The sequence below is a fragment of the Amblyomma americanum genome, chromosome 7, assembly GCF_052857255.1.
Source record: "Amblyomma americanum isolate KBUSLIRL-KWMA chromosome 7, ASM5285725v1, whole genome shotgun sequence".
In the NCBI taxonomy this organism is placed as follows: domain Eukaryota; kingdom Metazoa; phylum Arthropoda; class Arachnida; order Ixodida; family Ixodidae; genus Amblyomma; species Amblyomma americanum.
In genome coordinates this window covers 55,868,957-55,888,176 of record NC_135503.1, presented here as the reverse complement: position 1 = coordinate 55,888,176, position 19,220 = coordinate 55,868,957, and the positions used below count along the sequence as shown (strand labels likewise).

General features: G+C 53.7%; 1 protein-coding gene across 1 annotated transcript in view; it reads right to left on the bottom strand.

Moving 5' to 3' along the window:
• Nucleotides 1–19,220, bottom strand: part of LOC144099153 (uncharacterized) — a 175,815-nt gene that overhangs the window by 102,152 nt on the left and 54,443 nt on the right. Inside the window, exon 2 of the mRNA XM_077632273.1 lies at nucleotides 9,894–10,224. Within this exon, the coding sequence (XP_077488399.1) occupies nucleotides 9,894–10,224 (331 nt within the window). The remainder of the gene's footprint in view (nucleotides 1–9,893; nucleotides 10,225–19,220) is intronic.

Genomic DNA, 19,220 nt, shown 5'->3' with positions numbered 1-19,220 from the left:
ATATATATATATATATATATATATATATATATATATATATATATACACACACACGTGGGCCCGAGTAGATTTCTTTCTGTGCTTTCCTTCGCCAAAGTTCCAGACCGGCAGGGGTCAAGCAGGCGTTCCACTTGTGTGTTTTTTTTTCTTCCTTGTATCTGGCTTGCATTGTCGGCCGCGATCGCGCTCATGCGACGGACACGTACGGCACAGATTAAAGAGGGAGTGCGTGATGTCTCGTCCGACCAACCCTTCCCAACCGCGCGGCCCCGGCCACCCCGCCCCCTACGGACAAGAGCACATCTTGCAGATGGGCATAGGCAGCGCCTCCCCCCCCCCCTCCCTCCGCTCGAATCTCTGCGATCTTTCCTTTATAATACGGGGCGTTGTTTTGGGGGATAATCTCGCGAAATGAGCGCGTAGAGAGAAAGAGAGAGAGAGAGAGAGAAGAGGCCGCTGGCGGGAAGGTGGGTGTGGATTCTCACGAGCTAGCTCAGGCAGGAGGCGCCCGATATACCTGGTGTGTGTACAGCGGCCATTACTCTTCCATGCGATTACACGTTACGCGAGCTCCAGATAGCCCGGGCTCCGGGAAGCGACCAGTATACGGCCTGTCAGAAGGCAGATTCGGGCAGCCGAGATCGAACTGACTTCATCGGCCAACTCTTTTTGGCGAGAGGCTCGAACGGCGTTCGAACGCTTCGAAGCTCGCAGTTATATTCGTCTTAGTTACATAAAAACAAGAAAAATCCGTCGAATGAACACGGCCAGGCCAACACGACCGAAGAGGGCCGCTGGCTTGGCGGGGCTGTCCTATCTGAGACAGAAGTCACCAGAACGCATGAGCCGCAACCAAAGACTGTACATTTGTTATCAATTATTGTTGTTATTAATTATTATTAGCCTTTAAGCTCTAAATCTTTTTATGGTAAGGAGAACCCTTGTCATCACATTCCGAGAACTTTTTGAACTTTAGGGCATCCGTAAGGGCTTCACAATTAGAATGATAAGCAAACAATGCAGCCTGGTTACGTTTGGCAAGAGCTGCACATACAAGCAGAGTATAGTGCTTTGCCTAATAAATAACGCCCGGTGTGGTGCGGTGCTGACCCCGATCCGAAGGCTCTCTCGGCAATTCGCCACAGAGGTAGCACCATAGAATGTGACCTTAATTTATACTACCGTGGTAGATTTCAGACCGAATCCGGCCTCAGTAGTAACACAGCGCAAAGAAAAAGAACACAGGGGAGAAACCACAGATAAGTTCTGTGTGGCCCATTAGCTCACTCTTGTAACAATTCCATCCTAAACGCGCTGCGTGCTCAACGACTGTGCATCCTTTACTGCGCTCGGCTAAGTGCGTTTCTGAGCTGTAGCTCTGAACGCTTCTCTCAACCCTTCGTCGTGGTTTCTGTTTAACAGAGAGGGATTCAAAGGCTCACTGGAGACATTATCTTTGCGATTTGCCGGCTTCCTTGAATGAGAGGAAGAAGAAAGGTCTGTTGAGCAACTCATCAAAAATAAATATCGCAGAGAAGCAAGACAGACGCATTGGGGTTTTGTATGATTGCTCAAGCAGTGGATGCATTACTCTATAAAGGCATGGTCCGGCATCTCTTGCAACCCCAGTAGCATATGTAGCGGCGACAGATCAAAAGAAAGGACACGGGCTGAATGAAACGGCCCCCTTAACGAGCAACTGCATAGGTTTTAGAAATCGACGAGCTTAATGGGCCCGAATGTGTGAATCTTGCAGGTAAAGCATGCGAAGTCCCTTTGGGCTAGCCATTGAAATGGTCACGTAATCGCCTATTAAAATCGCGATTGTCTTCAAGCTTCTCCGCAGCGCACAGCGCCAAGTGGGGGTGGGGAGGGGGCGCATGGCGACGTTATCGATGGTACCGGTACATTTACAATGCATAAACGCTTGCTTTCAAGCAAAAAAAAAAACCAACGCCACTAAAGGCAAAGCCTGCCGAGCGTTGTTTGACAGCATCCAACAAGACACGACAGGGTGTGGCTGATGGCAGCGGTAATTTGAAATCTTACCTTCCGTGATATCATACCGAGCTTCCCCGCATTCCTTCAGTGATTTGAAAGAAAGCCTAAAATTCACTCGACAATTACGTCACCATTTTAAACGCTAGCGCGAAACCAATTGGCAAGCTTTACCTGCAGCGTATATGGATTTGCATCCCATAATATCGCGAAATTCTAAAAAAGTGTTGCAGTTTCCCTTTATCCAAAGCTACCTGGCGGCAATTTTAAAACCGTTCACTGCGATGTGCCACCCAGCGAGATGCCGATTTCAACGGGCAACTGCAGAGATTTTAGAATTCTACGAGCTTAAATGGACCCAGTGTGTGATACTTGCAGGTAAAGCATGCGAAGTCATTTTTGGCTGTCATCTGAAATGGTGACGTAATCACCGACTAAAATCGCCGCGGCGGCCTTCAAGTTTCTCAAGCGCAGAGCACCAAGCGGCGGTGGGAGGAGGGGAGGGCATGATGACGTTATCTACGGTACCCTTATATTTCCAGCGCATAACCGGTTGCTTTTAAGAAATAAAACCAATGTCACCGAAGGCAAAACGCGCCGAGCGTTGTTTGGCAGCATCCAACGACGCGGTTGTCGGCAGCGGAAATTTCAGTCACCGTCCGTGACGTCACATCAAACTTGTCCGCGCTCCTTGGGTGCTGTCAGGAGAAGGCTGAAATTCAATTGTCGATTACGTCACCATTTTAAATACTAGCAAAAAAAAAACTTTGCAGGCTTTACCTACAGAGATTTAAATATTTGAATACCGCGTGTTACGTCTCGCCTTCGACGCGCGGTATAGCCGGCGCGGATGCAACGGACGCCGCGGCTTCGTTCATCGCGGCCGCAACGCCTCCCGCCAAGCGCGTTCAGACAGGTTTCAGTGCCACGTGTCGTCGTGCGTGCGTGTGTGTGTGTGTGCATGTTTTGCCCACGCTTGTCAAAGCGCGGCAGCCGGGGAGAGGAGCTCCCCAACCCAGAGGCGAGGAGGGCTGACCGGCGCCGGCCTGGCGGACGCGCCCGTCACGCCTGAACATGTTCATGCGTCGCCGTCTTGTGCGACTCATCCCAAGCCGCTCCTTCTTGCCCTCGACTCCGAGGGTATATAAAGAGAGCTGCCCCGGACGCCAACGAGAGACTTCGATTTCTTCCTGCGAGTAACGTGGTCGCCCTGACCGGCTGCTCTTTTGAGATGCCAGAATAAACAAGTTGTTCTGTTGCCAGTCGACTCATCCTTTGCCGGGACCTTCGGATGTTTCCTGCTTTGCCCCAGGCCGCCAGGCCAACGCTACCCTTGGGGCTTGCAACCCAAATGCAACAACTGGTTGCCAGCGGTGGGATCCCGACAACGGAGGCCAGCAGCGAAGATATGCGGTCAACTGTATGCTGAGCAGCACAACGACCATCCGGGAGCAGTGCAACGAGCCCTGTGTGATGACTGGTTGCCTGCAGCGGAACGACTGCGCTGAATTCTTGGCTGCGAGGTTTGGTGAGTGCGGGACTTTCTTCTTCTGAGTTTTGCCAGGCTTTTGTTAGTGTCAGAAACAGAGCTGGTAATTGTGTTGTCGTTGCTGCCGGGTTAGTTTGCGGCAAGACAATAGTAGGCAGTAGAGAAAGCAGCATTCGGAGCAGCCATGGATTTGAAGTCGTTGCGCAAACCGAAATTGCTGGAGCTTGCAAGAGAGTTGGGTCTGGATGTCTCAGACAAACTCAGAAAACCAGAACTGCTAAGGGCTATTCTTGAGTTGGAGGCTGAGGATGACGAGCTGTCGGAATGCCTTGAGACCATTGAGGAGAGGGAGCAAAAAGAGAAAGACGAGCGCGAACGTAAAGAGCAAAAAGAGGAGCGCGAGCGTAAAGAGCAAAAAGAAAAAGACGAGCGCGAACGTAAAGAACAAAAAGAGAAAGAGGAGCGCGAACGTAAAGAGCAAAAAGATAAAGAGAAAGAAGAGCGCGACCGTCAACACGCTTTGGAAATGAAGCGTCTCGAGGTAGAGATGGAACGCGCTCGTAATGGAAGTCAGGCACACGGTGCAGGAGAACGGGTATCGTTCAAAATGACTGACCTGATGCGGCCGTTTAAGCTTGGAGAGGACATTGGTTTGTTCCTGGTTAACTTTGAGCGAACGTGCGAGAAGCAGGGGTTCTCTCGGGAAACGTGGCCACAGCGCTTGCTCACTTTGTTACCCGGCGAGGCGGCCGACGTAGTCGCTCGCTTGAAGAGAGAGGAGGCAGAGGATTTCGACCAAGTGAAATCAAGTCTGCTAAAAAAGTACAGACTGTCAGCGGAGGCGTTCCGTCGGAAGTTTCGGGAAAATGAAAAAGGCAGAAATGAGTCATATACAGAGTTTGCCTACAGGCTTATGTCAAACATGCAGGAGTGGCTCAAAGAAGAGAAAGCGTTTGGTGACCACGAGAAAATTCTGCAGTGTTTCGGGCTGGAACAGTTTTATAGTCGGTTACCTGAGAACGTGCGGTACTGGGTCTTGGATAGGCCAGACGTTAGTACAGTGGCTAAAGCCGCCGAGCTAGCCGAGGAGTTTGTGACGCGTCGGGCTCGCGGAGCTAAGGACGGTCAAAAGGGTGAATTTGGCTCCAAGTCTGAGAGGCCGAAGTTCACACCCATGAGAGCAAGGGGGGACACGCGTAGTGCGGATGCGAGTGAAAGCAGTCCGACGGAACGTAAGGAGACGGCGGCAGCCGAAGCCGAACGCAGAAAGCGGTTCGAGGCGAGGCAAGCGCGCGTGTGTTATACGTGTCAGAAGCCGGGTCACTTTTCGGCGCAGTGTCCAGAAACAAAAACAAAAGTCGTGTTTTTGTCATTATGCAGCACTGACGAGAACATGAAGCTTCTCGAGCCCTACATGCGAGACTTCCTCGTGAACGGGAAAGAGTGCCGAGTGCTTCGTGATTCCGCAGCTACAATGGATGTAGTTCACCCCTCTTACGTAGAACCCGATATGTTCACGGGCGAGTGCGCATGGATCAAGCAAGCCGTGGAAGCTCACAGCGTGTGTCTGCCCATAGCAAAAGTGCTTATTGAAGGACCTTTCGGAGCAATTGAGACGGAGGCCGCAGTGTCATCTATGCTGCCCCCCCAGTACCCGTACCTATTTTCGAACAGGTCCGATCACCTCCTGCGCGAGAAGGGGCTTTTGTTTGGTGAGGCTAGCGTTCAGGCCTTAACCAGATCGAGAGTTCGGGAGCTCGCTGCAAAGGCGGTAGTTGCGGGGCCGACGTTGTCGAACAATGAGAAAGGGTCGGAGGCGCAGCAAGCTGATACTCAGAGCACGTCCGAACTGAATAAAATTGAGCCTGTAGCGCTTAAGGCACCAGGTACTGGAGAGGAAACGCCCGACACGGGAAAGTTAGAAGAGCTATCTGCAGATTTGCTCATCGCGCCTACGTCCGATGGACTTAATAGGTTGCTAAAAGTCAGCCGGTCGGATTTGATAGCCGAGCAAAAAAAGGATGGCAGCCTAGAAAACATGCGCTGCAATGTCAAGGAAGGTATCGCCAAGAAAAATGTTCGTTTTGTGGAAAGAGGTGGGGTCTTGTACCGGAAGTATCTAGACCGCAGGGGAGTCGAGTTCGATCAGCTGATCGTGCCTCAGTGCTACCGTCAGGATCTGTTGCGCTTGTCGCATGGCGGTTCGTGGTCCGGACACCTAGGAGTTAAGAAGACTAAGGACCGTCTCTTGCAAGAGTACTATTGGCCAGGGTGTTTTCGTGACGTAGAACACTTTGTGAGGAGATGTGACACCTGTCAGCGGGTTGGCAAACCAGGGGACAAATCGAGGGCGCCGTTGAAGTTGGTACCTATCATTACGGAGCCTTTTAGACGGCTCGTTATTGATACAGTGGGACCTCTGCCGGTAACAGCCACGGGGTACAGACACATTTTGACTGTGATCTGCCCAGCGACAAAGTTCCCTGAAGCAGTGCCTCTTAAAGAACTCAGCTCAGTTGAGATAGTCAATGCACTACTGTCCATATTTGCGCGAGTTGGTTTTCCTGCGGAAATCCAGTCAGATCAGGGCACAGTGTTTACCAGCGCTTTGACGACAGCCTTTCTCGAAAGGTGTGGGGTAAAGCTGTTACACAGCTCAGTGTACCACCCACAGTCGAATTCCGTTGAGAAGCTCCACTCCGTCATGAAGCGCGTGTTGAGAGCATTGTGTTTTGAGCAACAAAGTGATTGGGAGCTGTGTCTGCCTGGGGTGATGTTTGCATTAAGGACCGCGCCGCATGCGGCTACGGGGTTTTCGCCAGCTGAGCTGGTGTACGGTCGCTCGCTGCGGTCTCCGCTTCGCATGCTTCGAGACTCGTGGGAAGGCAGGGGCGACGACCCAGTCGTGGTCGAGTACGTTCTTAGTCTCCTCGAACGCTTAAGAAGGGCACAGGAGTTGTCAGGTGAAGCAATGGCAAAGGCCCAGCAGAGGGCCAAGGTTTATTATGATCGGACAGCCAGGGCCCGTCGTTTTGAGGTGGGCGATGAGGTAATGGTATTGCGCACATCGCTAAAAAACAAACTCGACGTGCAGTGGGAGGGCCCAGCACGGATTGTTCAAAAACTGTCGGATGTTAACTACGTGGTGAGTCTGCCAGGAAAGCGGAAAGCACAGCAAGTTTACCACTGTAATCTGCTCAAACCCTATAGACAACGGGAAGCAGTGGTGTGTATGATGGTAAACGTTCCCGAAGAGCTTCCGGTCGAGCTTCCGGGACTAAGCTCAGTGACGAACAGGGAAGACACTGATCAGGTCATTAGTGACTTAATCATTAAAGCACCGCTGTCGCCTGAGCAGAAAACCGAACTACACCAACTCTTACAAGAGTTTCAAGGTCAGTTCTCTGAGAGGCCTGGTAGGACTTCTGTCCTTACTCATGATATAGAACTTACCTCGCCAGAGCCAGTACGGTCCAAGGCGTACCGGGTGTCACCCCGCCAGCGCGATATTATGGAGGCTGAGGTAAAGAAAATGCTACAGCTCGGTGTTATTGAGGCGGGTGAGAGTGATTATACCTCCCCTTTGATTTTAGTTGAGGTACCGGGCAAGGAACCTCGTCCTTGCGTCGACTACCGCAGGCTTAATTCCATTACTAAGGATCAAATTTATCCGATCCCTAACATCGAGGAGCGCCTTGAGAAAGTTAGTAGCGCTCAGTTTATTTCCACCCTAGATCTTGTCAGGGGTTATTGGCAGGTTCCACTTACAGAAGAGGCTAGTAGGTATGCGGCGTTCATTTCACCAATGGGAACATTCCGTCCTAAAGTTTTGAGTTTTGGTTTGAAGAACGCGCCATACTGCTTTTCAAGCCTCATGGACAAAGTGTTGCGGGGACAGGAAGAATTCGCTTTACCGTATTTAGACGACGTAGCGATATTCTCCGCATCCTGGTCTGAGCATATGGCACACTTGCGGGCAGTGCTAACCCGCCTTCGCGAAGCGGGCTTGACAGTCAAGGCTCCCAAGTGCCAATTAGCACAGGCCGAGGTTGTCTACCTCGGTCACGTGATTGGACAGGGTCGTCGCCGCCCCTCTGAAATAAAGGTGGCCGCTGTGCGAGACTTCCCGCAACCGCGCACGAAGACCGATATTCGGTCGTTCTTAGGTGTCGCCGGCTACTATCAGAGGTACATCCCCAGGTACTCCGATATCGCGGCTCCCCTGACGGATGCTCTAAGAAAAACAGAGCCCCAAACAGTCGTCTGGAGCGAGACAAAGGAAAGAGCTTTTAGCGCCTTAAAGAGCGCCCTAACAAGCCAGCCTGTGCTACGATCGCCAGACTACACAAAAGGGTTCGTTGTTCAGTGCGATGCTAGTGAGCGAGGCATGGGCGTTGTACTGTGCCAAAGGGACAATGGAGAAGTGGAACACCCCGTCCTGTATGCTAGTCGTAAGCTGACCTGTCGTGAGCAGGCGTACAGCGCCACCGAGAAAGAGTGTGCGTGTCTCGTGTGGGCCGTTCAGAAATTGTCATGCTACCTAGCCGGCTCGAGGTTTATCATTGAGACGGATCACTGCCCTCTCCAATGGCTGCAGAACATCTCTCCCAAAAATGGCCGCCTCCTGCGCTGGAGCCTCGCTTTGCAACAATATTCCTTTGAGGTGCGTTACAAAAAGGGGAGTCTCAACGGTAACGCCGATGGCTTAAGTCGAAGCCCCTAACGTAGGAATCCGCCTCAAAGTTGTTGGTTACTGATGTTTTCTTCCTGAGGCAGGATTTTTAACATATTGCTTTTGTTTAGTGTTTCAAAGTGATTATGTGCTTTCTAGTGCAATTTTCCAATTTGTGGACGCGTTCTGAGTGCTGCTTGACTACTGTAAGGAACTAGGCAGTAGTATAAAAGGGGAAAGAGCCTGGCAGAGCTTAGTGAGGGTTGTCTCGTGCTTGCTGACTGAGCGGTTGCGTTTCGGCGTAGTTCTAACGCTTGCTGGGAACGAGCACAAAAATGGCAACTCTCCTGAAGTGACTTTGCAGTGCCCTGTGTGATCCTGAACCCGAGAACGAGGCCTTCTCTGTGCGCTGCGCTCAAGCAACGTCGATGGACGATCGGTTTCGATTACGAGCATCATCGAGCGACATCCCTCTGGACAGCGGATGCAGTCCCCTGACCATCGGGATCTCCTTCTCCCGGCGGGGCGGTCTGTTACGTCTCGCCTTCGACGCGCGGTATAGCCGGCGCGGATGCAACGGACGCCGCGGCTTCGTTCATCGCGGCCGCAACGCCTCCCGCCAAGCGCGTTCAGACAGGTTTCAGTGCCACGTGTCGTCGTGCGTGCGTGTGTGTGTGTGTGCATGTTTTGCCCACGCTTGTCAAAGCGCGGCAGCCGGGGAGAGGAGCTCCCCAACCCAGAGGCGAGGAGGTCTGACCGGCGCCGGCCTGGCGGACGCGCCCGTCACGCCTGAACATGTTCATGCGTCGCCGTCTTGTGCGACTCATCCCAAGCCGCTCCTTCTTGCCCTCGACTCCGAGGGTATATAAAGAGAGCTGCCCCGGACGCCAACGAGAGACTTCGATTTCTTCCTGCGAGTAACGTGGTCGCCCTGACCGGCTGCTCTTTTGAGATGCCAGAATAAACAAGTTGTTCTGTTGCCAGTCGACTCATCCTTTGCCGGGACCTTCGGATGTTTCCTGCTTTGCCCCAGGCCGCCAGGCCAACGCTACCCTTGGGGCTTGCAACCCAAATGCAACACGCGGAATTCTCCAAAAAGAAATGGTGCACTACCGCTTCAATGAGCAGTGTAGATCCTGTCCTCGCACAGACCTTGCCTTCTACTGCGGATGGCTCGAGGACGAAGTGATGTACACGCAGGCACGCAGAAAACATGGACACTGCGAGCTGTTTACTAGGTCCGTGTTCCGTGCACTCTAACAATAAAGGAGTAAAAAGAGTGTAAGCTGTCCTTGCTAGTAGGACGAGTAGGCGTCTTCCGTCACTTCTCGGTGCCTTTGTATCCTTGACGCCGTTTGAGCGGTAACGAAAGGCCGCAGCGCCACCTGAGCCATCGCGCTTTCACCGGGAAAGTGCAGATGTCTAAACTCCTGCTCTTTGGACTGTCGCGAACAAGTGCAGACATCTTAAGTCAACGCTTTCAGCGTGCTTGTGCCAAGTGCACACAACAGACCAGCGAGCAATGTGGCGACGCCCAGAAAGCGCTCGTAAGAGAGACCTACAGGTGAACCTCGTTATAACGAAGCTGAAGGGAATGCTTCGTTATAGCGAACTTCCAAGGGGAATCGTCACTCCTTCGTTAAATCCATTGTTTCGTTATAAGTTATAACGAGGTCCGACTGTACTACATACAAAGAGTACCGGGTTAAGAGCATACAGGCAGCAGCAGCTCACCTTCGTCCCTGGGGCTGGTTCCGGGCTCTCCGACCTGCGGCGCGGCGCACACCAGGGCGTCGTCGATGGCCGCCGGGGTTGCGGCGGAGCCCCTGGATGACCTCTCCGACGGCGTGAGGCGGGCAGAGCGGCGATGCTGCTTCTGCTTGCGCTGTCGGTGGTGCCTCTGCTGCTCCCCGGCCGAGTCCTCCTCCGGGCCGCTCCTCCCTTCCTCCTCGGAGCTGGTGGCCGCGAAGTGGCCCAGGTTCAGGCCCTGCGTGTCCCGCCGGTCCACGACCTTCTCGTAGCCGTACCAGCCCAGCAGCTCGTTCATCGTCGTCTCCGCGTAGTCCTGCGCGAAAAAAGGAACGGACGTCAGTCGAACACTCGCTATCCCATACCACGAGCGTCGTTACCATGTGGACCACGAAGCCTGCGTTACATTCCATCAGCAATGTGCGGCGAAAGACGGTTGGAGGGTGCTATAGATGGAGCGAGCTCTGTTGCCTGCAAAGTGCGCTCCTAATTCCCAGCCCTTGATCCCACGTGTCTTCGATTCTGCATCGTTATCCCTTCGTCCGTGGATAAGGGAATAAGGGTTCTTGGGGCGTCCGTAGTGGGCCACAAAACTTGAGTGGGCTCTTTCGCTTCCATAGGCGCGCAGTCTGCAAGCGGTTGCACGTTTCAAGGACCTATGCTTTGCCTTCGGAGGCGTTATCAGAGAGCGACCCGGAACCAGCAGCAGCGTATAGCAACGCATCCACCGCGCACGTAGTATATAGCCGGTTCGGGTTCTGGCGTCTCCAGAAACCCGATGGCCCATGCAGTGCTTGGTCTTTCCTGTGAGACGCATTTAAAAAGGCTGCTACCCGGTCTCAGGTCAAAACGTGACCGATTCCTCGACGTACAGTTACCGACATTGATGCCATATTGAGTACGCGTCAGAGTCCGGTACCACGTCCAGGCATCGGCTTCACAGCTCATTATCTCTTCCAACACAGTCGCCAGTAGATGGGGTGATGCGCACTTGTGAAACTGCGTTCCTTATGATTCAGGCTTTAATCTTAACGTGAACTGCGTCTCATGAGGCCAAAAGGAATGCAAAAGCCTTGGATCACCGGGATGAAGTCGCAATGTCTACTCAATACCATAACGCAAAAGACATAGCCCAACTGTTGGCACAAAAACGTGCCTAATTTTGCTGCTGGAGACTGGTCGTACAGTCAGTGAAAAGGAAGAGATAGCGCAATCGGAAGTGAGGCAGAGAAATTCACGCAGCGATAACCGACTCAAAGCACCTTTTCTCAGCGCCTGGTGAGATAGCTCCATGCTATCATGTGGTCGACTCACTGTCACTCCGATCGGGCCTCAAACGCTACAAAACTTGCAGTCGTTGTCCAACCACAACCGGTTGCTTCTATTTACGGACAGACCGCTGCCAGTTCACGCACGCACTCATCGTGAACAGAAACCAGCTGTTAAATCGCGTTTTGACAGGTGTCAAGCCCGCAGCAGCTGCGTCCTCCCTTTCCCAGAGGAATCTTACGAGGCCGGTACAACAGATAGCCTGCCATACACGACATTCTTCATACCGCGGAGCCTATCATCGCGCAGATTTTGTCCCGTGATTCGAGGTAGCCCCATGAAACCTGTGACCTGGCTCGCTCAACTCACATTCGAGACATTCGGCTGGTCGAAAAAAACAAAGAAGCAAGCGAATACCTCGCTTGCGAACTCCAACTAGCCACGAACGAACACCGTCCGATGCCGTCCCTGACGTCACCCGGGCAAAGGCAGACCCTGCTGTTTTCCGCCGATCCACGGGAGAGTGACGCACCCTGTTCGTCGGAAGCTTTGTTTTCGCTTCTCTCAGTTTAGGAGGGCATTTGGCATAAAACCATTGCTCTCTCTCTCTACCTCTATCTCCTCCTTCTTTTTGAGAGGCGGACTCGTGCGTCTGGGTGACGCCATGCCCGGACGCACACGCACACGCACAAAGCTCACTCTTCTCTTTCCAAAGGTGGGAGAGGCCGGACCAGCTGACTGCGGTCTTGCAGTGTCGCCGTCGTCCGACGGACGGGCGTGTCGCGCGCTCTGCCCGCCGGAAGAGGAGCTCTCTCTCTCTCTCTCTCTCTCTCTCTACGGCTTGCTCAACAGGGACAGGAGAACCGACAGGCACAAAACGACGAAAAGTACGGCTTCAAGGAGCGGAGGCGCTGGATGGGATACGGGATGAGGGAGCAGCAGCTCAGGCACTCTTACTTCTTTTCGGTTCTCGCGATGAAAAAGGGGCGAACACGACAAAAAAAAAACAAAAAGAACAAGAGAGAAGAACGAAGGGAGGAGGCGCAGAGATGTTGAGAGAACGACGAGAGAAAGCACCAGGGAGCGGGCGTTTCCACCCGGGAGAGCGGAGCGCGAAAGCGGCGGCAGGGCGCGACGCACATCTCGGCGTCGTCGTCGTTGTCGGTGCCTCCCACCGGCGGCGGCGGAGGCGCAGCAACGGAGCCCTCTCAGTAGAAATCCCTTAATTCTAGAGCAGCAGCGTTGGGGCCCGTTCGTCAGGCTCCGGCAAGCGGCGCTGGGAGGAGGGGACGAGACGCGCCCGGGCCGCTGCTGCCGCCGACACTCTATAATTTGTCCCGCGCAAGCGGTCGCTCCCGTCGCTGCTGCTGCTGCTCCCGCCGACGGTGTTGCCTGCCGAAGCCGGCGTCCCGTCAAGCGGCGGCGGACAGCCACGCCAGCTGAGTACGACGACTACGCCCCCAGCAGCAGCAGCAGCAAGGCCGAGCCGCTCAAATGCTGCCGAGGCTCCTTCCGAAACGTGGCGGCGTAACCTCTGTTCTTCCCGAGACTCAGGTTTCCGAAGGGGGCGGAGAGGGGCACCGACGTCGAGGCGACTCGTAGTGGCGGCGAAGACCGGGCGCAGGTAGGCTATCCTGTGGGAGGAGTCGAGAGCACAGCCAGCGCTCCGGCCGGGTCCTCGAACGGTGGGCACAGCACTGTCAGCACGCTAGAGCAAAGCGCGCGATCAAGAAGTCCTGAGGACGTCGGAAGGAGGACCGAGAAAATTTCGTTCTGCCTGAACAAATGTCCAGGAAGTATTAAGTGTATTACATCCAGGGAGAGAAAAGAGTAGTTTCATCAAGGAAGAGAAAGAAGAATGCAATGTAAGACAGTTAAATGTCTTTAATGGCAAGTTAAGGTAGTTTAAGGTACCGAGGGCTAGGGAAAGCCATACTTCTTGTCCTGTTGCAATACGAAGTCTGCACTCTTCTAACGAATTGATGCCAAAGGTGAGACAGATCAGATCTCGGCGCTTGTCTGCGAAGCGAACGCGCATTTCAGTCGGGCGAAGGAACGTCTGTAATAGGGATTACCGAAGAGCGCTTGTATAGCAAAGCCACGAAGAGGTCTCAAGTCATGGACGAAGGCTAGGGCAGTACAGTCCAAAGTGACGGACTAGAGAAAGCAGCCCCAGAGTGAGTGAGTGAGTGAGTGAGTGAGTGAGTGAGTGAGTGAGTGAGTGAGTGAGTGAGTGAGTGAGTGAGTGAGTGAGTGAGTGAGTGAGTGAGTGAGTGAGTGAGTGAGTGAGAGGTGTCGCGTCGACTATCTGACACGGCCCGAAGTTCCCGCACAACCAGGCATCTCCTCTCTTTTTGCGCTCCTATGTCCATTTGCACTGGTGTCTGTGTAACGGCACCCTAGACTAAGCCGAACTAGAGGGCCGACCCATCTGTGTGCGAACACCAATACGGCCGCTCCGGTAGTACTCTTCCATCCCGCGTGCCGCGCCGCTGGCAAAGAAATAAAACAACGCTCTCCCGAGGGGCGGCAACCGCGCCCACCGACGTCCGGCGCTGCCCCCTACGCGCTCGAGGGCCCAAGTGTCGAGGATCTTCAGGCTCTTTCTTTCTCCCTTTCTTTTCCATTCTTCTTTCTTTGTTTCGATTTGCTTTCTACAATTGCCAGCGACGATTCTCCCGTTCCACCCCTTCTCCGCTGTTCTTATTATTTACCGACAGCTCTTTGGCTTTTCTTTTCTTTTTTCTTTCACACTAGACGCGCGTAAGACGCCGGATGGGCCCGCAGGAGAAGAGGCTACGCGGCGACGACCCCGCCCCGCTGTGCGCCTGCTGCTCAGGAGTAGTAAGCATGCAGGCTCGCAATGAACGAACACACCCGTCGCAGAGAAAGGCTGATCGGCCGTACTTCGACTAGACTTTCATGTCTTATGGTCCACCCAGCCAACTGGCAGATGTCGGCGGTAGCGAGAGCGTGGCGTCACTTCAGCCAATGAAGAAAAAATTGCTGGTGGTTTTAGCATTACTAACTGCGAAATATTGTGCGAAAGCTGGTTTTTGCAGGTCGGCCCTAAGGCCACGTACCTGAAAGCACGATTGAAAGCGCGTTTAGTTTCCTTTCGTGACTTGCGCACAGATGGAGGTAGATGAAGACGATGACGTGCAATGCACATTGCGAGGTTGTGCTGCAGATTAACACGAGGCGTGATTGGTTGCAGCGACAGCATTGTGCACTCGTGCATAGCGCTCTCGTGCGACCAGCGAAGCTGATCTGTTCGCGTCGCCGCGGGTTCGAAACCCAATCGCGACAATATTGTTGTTGTATTTCTCCAGGTTGGCCAATGTCACACTCACTCAAAGTCTCGTTTATTTCTCGCCAAATCCCGCATTACGTGACAAACTTGAGGCTTCACCACGCACCGGCACTTTCAAGGTTATGAAGCCAATAGTGATTTCGCACTAGAATAATATAAATGGAATATAATTGAGCATCCAGTTCGAAAAAAGTTATATAGCACCATCACCAACCAGAATCGGCCAATGTGTTATCTGGTTAACGCCGTTCCAGTTGTTTGCAGCAATCATCCGCGAGCAAGTTCCCGTGTCCTCTGGGTGCGTGGTACCACCATGTGCCGCAGGTCTCCGCGTGGTGCGGCGTTACGCGGATACTAACATTGAATATTGCTTATACTAAATGTTGAGACAGGAAAAAGAACCATTGTCTCGTAGTCGTCAGGAGCCTTCCCTGCGAGCAGCAACGGCTGTAAGATTGAAAGGGGCCATCAGATAAGCGTGGAAGATTCATTTGCTGCAGAGCTTATTCCTTTCCTGTCTTTGTCAACGAAGTGGAAACAAATGGAATGACGATGGAATAAATGTGCGCCAACGAAGCCTTGTCCTCGCGTCTCCCATTCCACGCTGCTACACCTGTACATGACGATCAACAGCGCGCTGCCTAACGAAAGAAACCAACGGCTCTCTCCGTGTTAGCGGCATGGAACCACGCGGACACCGTACACCCACGGCCGGACCGACCGGCGCGCAGCAAAGCTGGACCCCCGAATCCGAAACCGCCACCCTCCCTCTCCTTTTCTCCTCGCCCCAGTGTGGTGTCCCGTGTCGTCATGCGTCATGGCGCTGCGTCTAGAGGAATCGCAGTCGTCACGTGACTCCCTTCGCCGACGGCTGCTGCTGCTGCTGCTGCTTCTATATTTTCTTTCAGATGCTGCGCTCACGCAGGAATCGTGTGACACGCTGCTCGCGCCTAAGCTCGGGCAGCGCCTCTTTCATCACTACTTTCTCACTTTCCTCGTCTACACTGTCGGCCACCCTCTTTCCTCCCTTCTATCACTCTTTCTCCCTGTCTCGTCTTCGAGCGCAATTACTGGTAAGTGCGTATAAATACAAACGCATACACCAGACTCCCTTCCCTCATGCATCCGCTTTACACACACACACACACACACACACACACACACACACACACACACACACACACACACACACACACACACACACACACACACACACACACACACACACACACACACACACACACACACACACACACACACACACACACACACACACACACACACACACACACACACACACACACATTATTCGCAGACTCATCTCTACAGCGAGATCGGGCGAGGCAACGGAGTCGTATGGCAGCCGCGACGACGTCACTCGAGATCTTGATCACCCGAGCTCCCGGTTCGCGCCGAGCCGAAGTTTATGGGCGGCGAACAAGAAGAGAACGAAGCTCGGAGAGGAGGTTTCTCAGAGAGAAAGAGTGGAAGAGAAAGAAAGATGTGCGGCGGAGAAGCCGGCCGCGAGCGGACATGGGGAGACGAGAGCGCACGGTACTAAATCGGTTGGCGCGCATCTCTTCCGTGGCATTCCCGGAATCCCGAGCTCGTTTTGGAGTTGCCTGGAAGCTGCTGCGGCACCGACCTCGCCGTCGTCACCGCCGTTAAAAGCCAAAATGGCATGGAATGAACCATGTATAAAAGGAAAGACAGGAGGCTTATAAATACGTACGAAGGGTGTCATGTTTCGTTGTATGCTACACTACGTTCCCACACGCAACCGTGTTTTTTGTCCGTATTTTTTTAGAGCGAAAGCAGGACTTATCGGGGTCAAACGCAACTAAGAATCTTTAGTGAACACTCAGAGTAACTCGGGTTAGTTCGGAGGAGTGTCGCGACAGCTGCAGTCAATGGAAGGAAGTTCGGGTAAGTTCGGCGGAGCGTCGCGCCAGCTGCAGCCAATGGGAGGAAGTTCGGGTAAGTTCGGAGGAGCGTCGCGCCAGCTGCAGCCAATGGGAGGAAGTTCGGGTAAGTTCGGAGGAGCGTCGCGCCAGCTGCGGCCAATGGGAGGAAGTTCGGGGAAGTTCAGAGGAGCGTCGCGCCAGCTGCAGCCAATGGAAGGAAGTTCGGGTAAGTTCGGAGGAGCGTCGCGCCAGCTGCAGCCAATGGGAGGAAGTTCGGGTAAGTTCGGAGGAGCGTCGCGCCAGCTGCGGCCAATGGGAGGAAGTTCGGGTAAGTTCGGAGGAGCGTCGCGCCAGCTGCGGCCAATGGGAGGAAGTTCGGGGAAGTTCAGAGGAGCGTCGCGCCAGCTGCAGCCAATGGAAGGAAGTTCGGGTAAGTTCGGAGGAGCGTCGCGCCAGCTGCAGCCAATGGGAGGAAGTTCGGGTAAGTTCGGAGGAGCGTCGCGCCAGCTGCAGCCAATGGGAGGAAGTTCGGGTAAGTTCGGAGGAGCGTCGCGCCAGCTGCGGCCAATGGGAGGAAGTTCGGGGAAGTTCAGAGGAGCGTCGCGCCAGCTGCAGCCAATGGAAGGAAGTTCGGGTAAGTTCGGAGGAGCGTCGCGCCAGCTGCAGCCAATGGGAGGAAGTTCGGGTAAGTTCGGAGGAGCGTCGCGCCAGCTGCCGCCAATGGGAGGAAGTTCGGGTAAGTTCGGAGGAGCGTCGCGCCAGCTGCAGCCAATGGGAGGAAGTTCAGGTAAGTTCGGAGGAGCGTCGCGCCAGCTGCGGCCAATGGGAGGAAGTTCGGGGAAGTTCAGAGGAGCGTCGCGCCAGCTGTAGCCAATGGAAGGAAGTTCGGGTAAGTTCGGAGGAGCGTCGCGCCAGCTGCAGCCAATGGGAGGAAGTTCGGGTAAGTTCGGAGGAGCGTCGCGCCAGCTGCCGCCAATGGGAGGAAGTTCGGGTAAGTTCGGAGGAGCATTGCGCCACCTGTAGCCAATGAGAGGAGGGCGGCACGCCAGCTGCCGCCGAGTGGAGAGAGGATGTGAAGATGAAGAGCGAGGAACGCGGCTGCGAGCTAATGCAGATGCCAGAAAGCCCTCTATGTGGGCATGTGCCATTGGTTGAGGGTAACAACAACAACAACAACATGCCAGAAAGAGGAAAATAATGAACATTCGCTTTCGCACGCCTCCTCGGCTTAACTACGTTAAAACCCTACCGCTTTTTTTTTGTTTCGTTTTGACTGTTGCACGCATTCACTGAATATAGTGTTGCCGAAGCCGAGCAGTGACGTGAACTTCAGGTTAAAAACTATATGTATGAGAGGCGAAAAGTTATTGCACGTGAGATTCGAAAGAAAAAAAAAACCTTCAGTAAACAAAAACAAAAGAAGACCACGAGAAAACAAAAGAAGATGCACAGCTCACAGATGCAGATTTTTTTCTTCTCGCGGTCTTCCGCCGGAATCTGTCACAATAGGAAGCGACAACGGGACTCATCCGTTGCTTGGCGTTGGCTTCCGTGCATACCACACGACTCTGTCATCATTCTTTCATCTTCACGCCGAAAGCAAACAAGAGCAGCACAAGCTTCAAAGTGGCCTTATAATGATACGACGAGAGCGGCGGGTGTACAGTAGTATAATAATGATTGGTTATAAGGAAACGAATCTCGGAGGACACCTCAACCGCGCCGTGAGTGAGGGATGGAGAGGGAAGTGAAAGAAGAAATAGAGATGCGACGTAGAGGAGGGCTTCGGGGCTGCGTTTCGACGGAGGAGAAACGCAAAGGCAACCGTGTTCTGTGCGACGTTAGTGTACGTTAAAGATCCCCAGGAGGTCGAAATTATTCGGAGCCCTCCACTAAGACACCCCTTTCTCTCATTATTGTTTCACTCCCCCCTTCCTTCCCTCAGGGCGCGGTTGAAGCGTTCACCGAGAAGTGAGTTAGTTACTGGGCCTTTAATTTCCTCTAATCTAGTTTCTTTTCGGAATAATTTCGACGACCTGGGATTCTTTAAGGTGCAGTGGCATCGCACAATGCACGGGTGTCTTTTGAGGTGGCGAAAGGACTCGGAGTGTATATAGAGCCGGGAAGGAGGTGCTTTTGAGAATGTACCATTCATAGTCACGTGTTCCAACGTGGGGCAAAGGGGGAGGCGGTTAGACAGGGACATCGCTGTCACTCTTAGGCCCCTTGCCGGTGCTCGGAAGTCTTGCAGTAAATTCTGCGGTGGGTTAGGTGGTCGAGTGGCTCATTAAGGCACGCCTAACGACAAAATTGCGTGAAACGGGCACCTCCCCGCCGCCGCAGCCACCACCATCTCGCACGCCACAGCAGCCCGCCGAGAAGGCGTAACACGGCCGGGCCACCAGGGGCGACTGGAGCGCTCGAATCGATGCAGACAAAGGAGGCCAGAGCGAAAGAGGAGCCAAGGCGCACAGCACAGTGACTGCGCGAGGCCCCGCTCACGCGACTCGGGAGACGTTGGCCGATCGGCCTGTATGTACAACACGCGACCACCGAACGAACGAATGGACGGAGCTGGAAAGCTAGGCAGCAGTGCGGGGCTGCGGAATGGGCCGACGATCATCAGCCAACCTTCCCTCGTCACTCAGTGGAGTTCATGGCACTCGAGGCGCGGCGCGCACATCCCATTTCTTGTCCAGAGGCGGCTGCGTTTTTATGGAGGCAAAACGCTAATGCGCCCGTGTGATGTGCGATGTCAGTGCACGTTAAAGATCCCCAGGGAGTTGAATTTATTCCGAAGCCCTCCACGACGGCACCTCTTTCTTC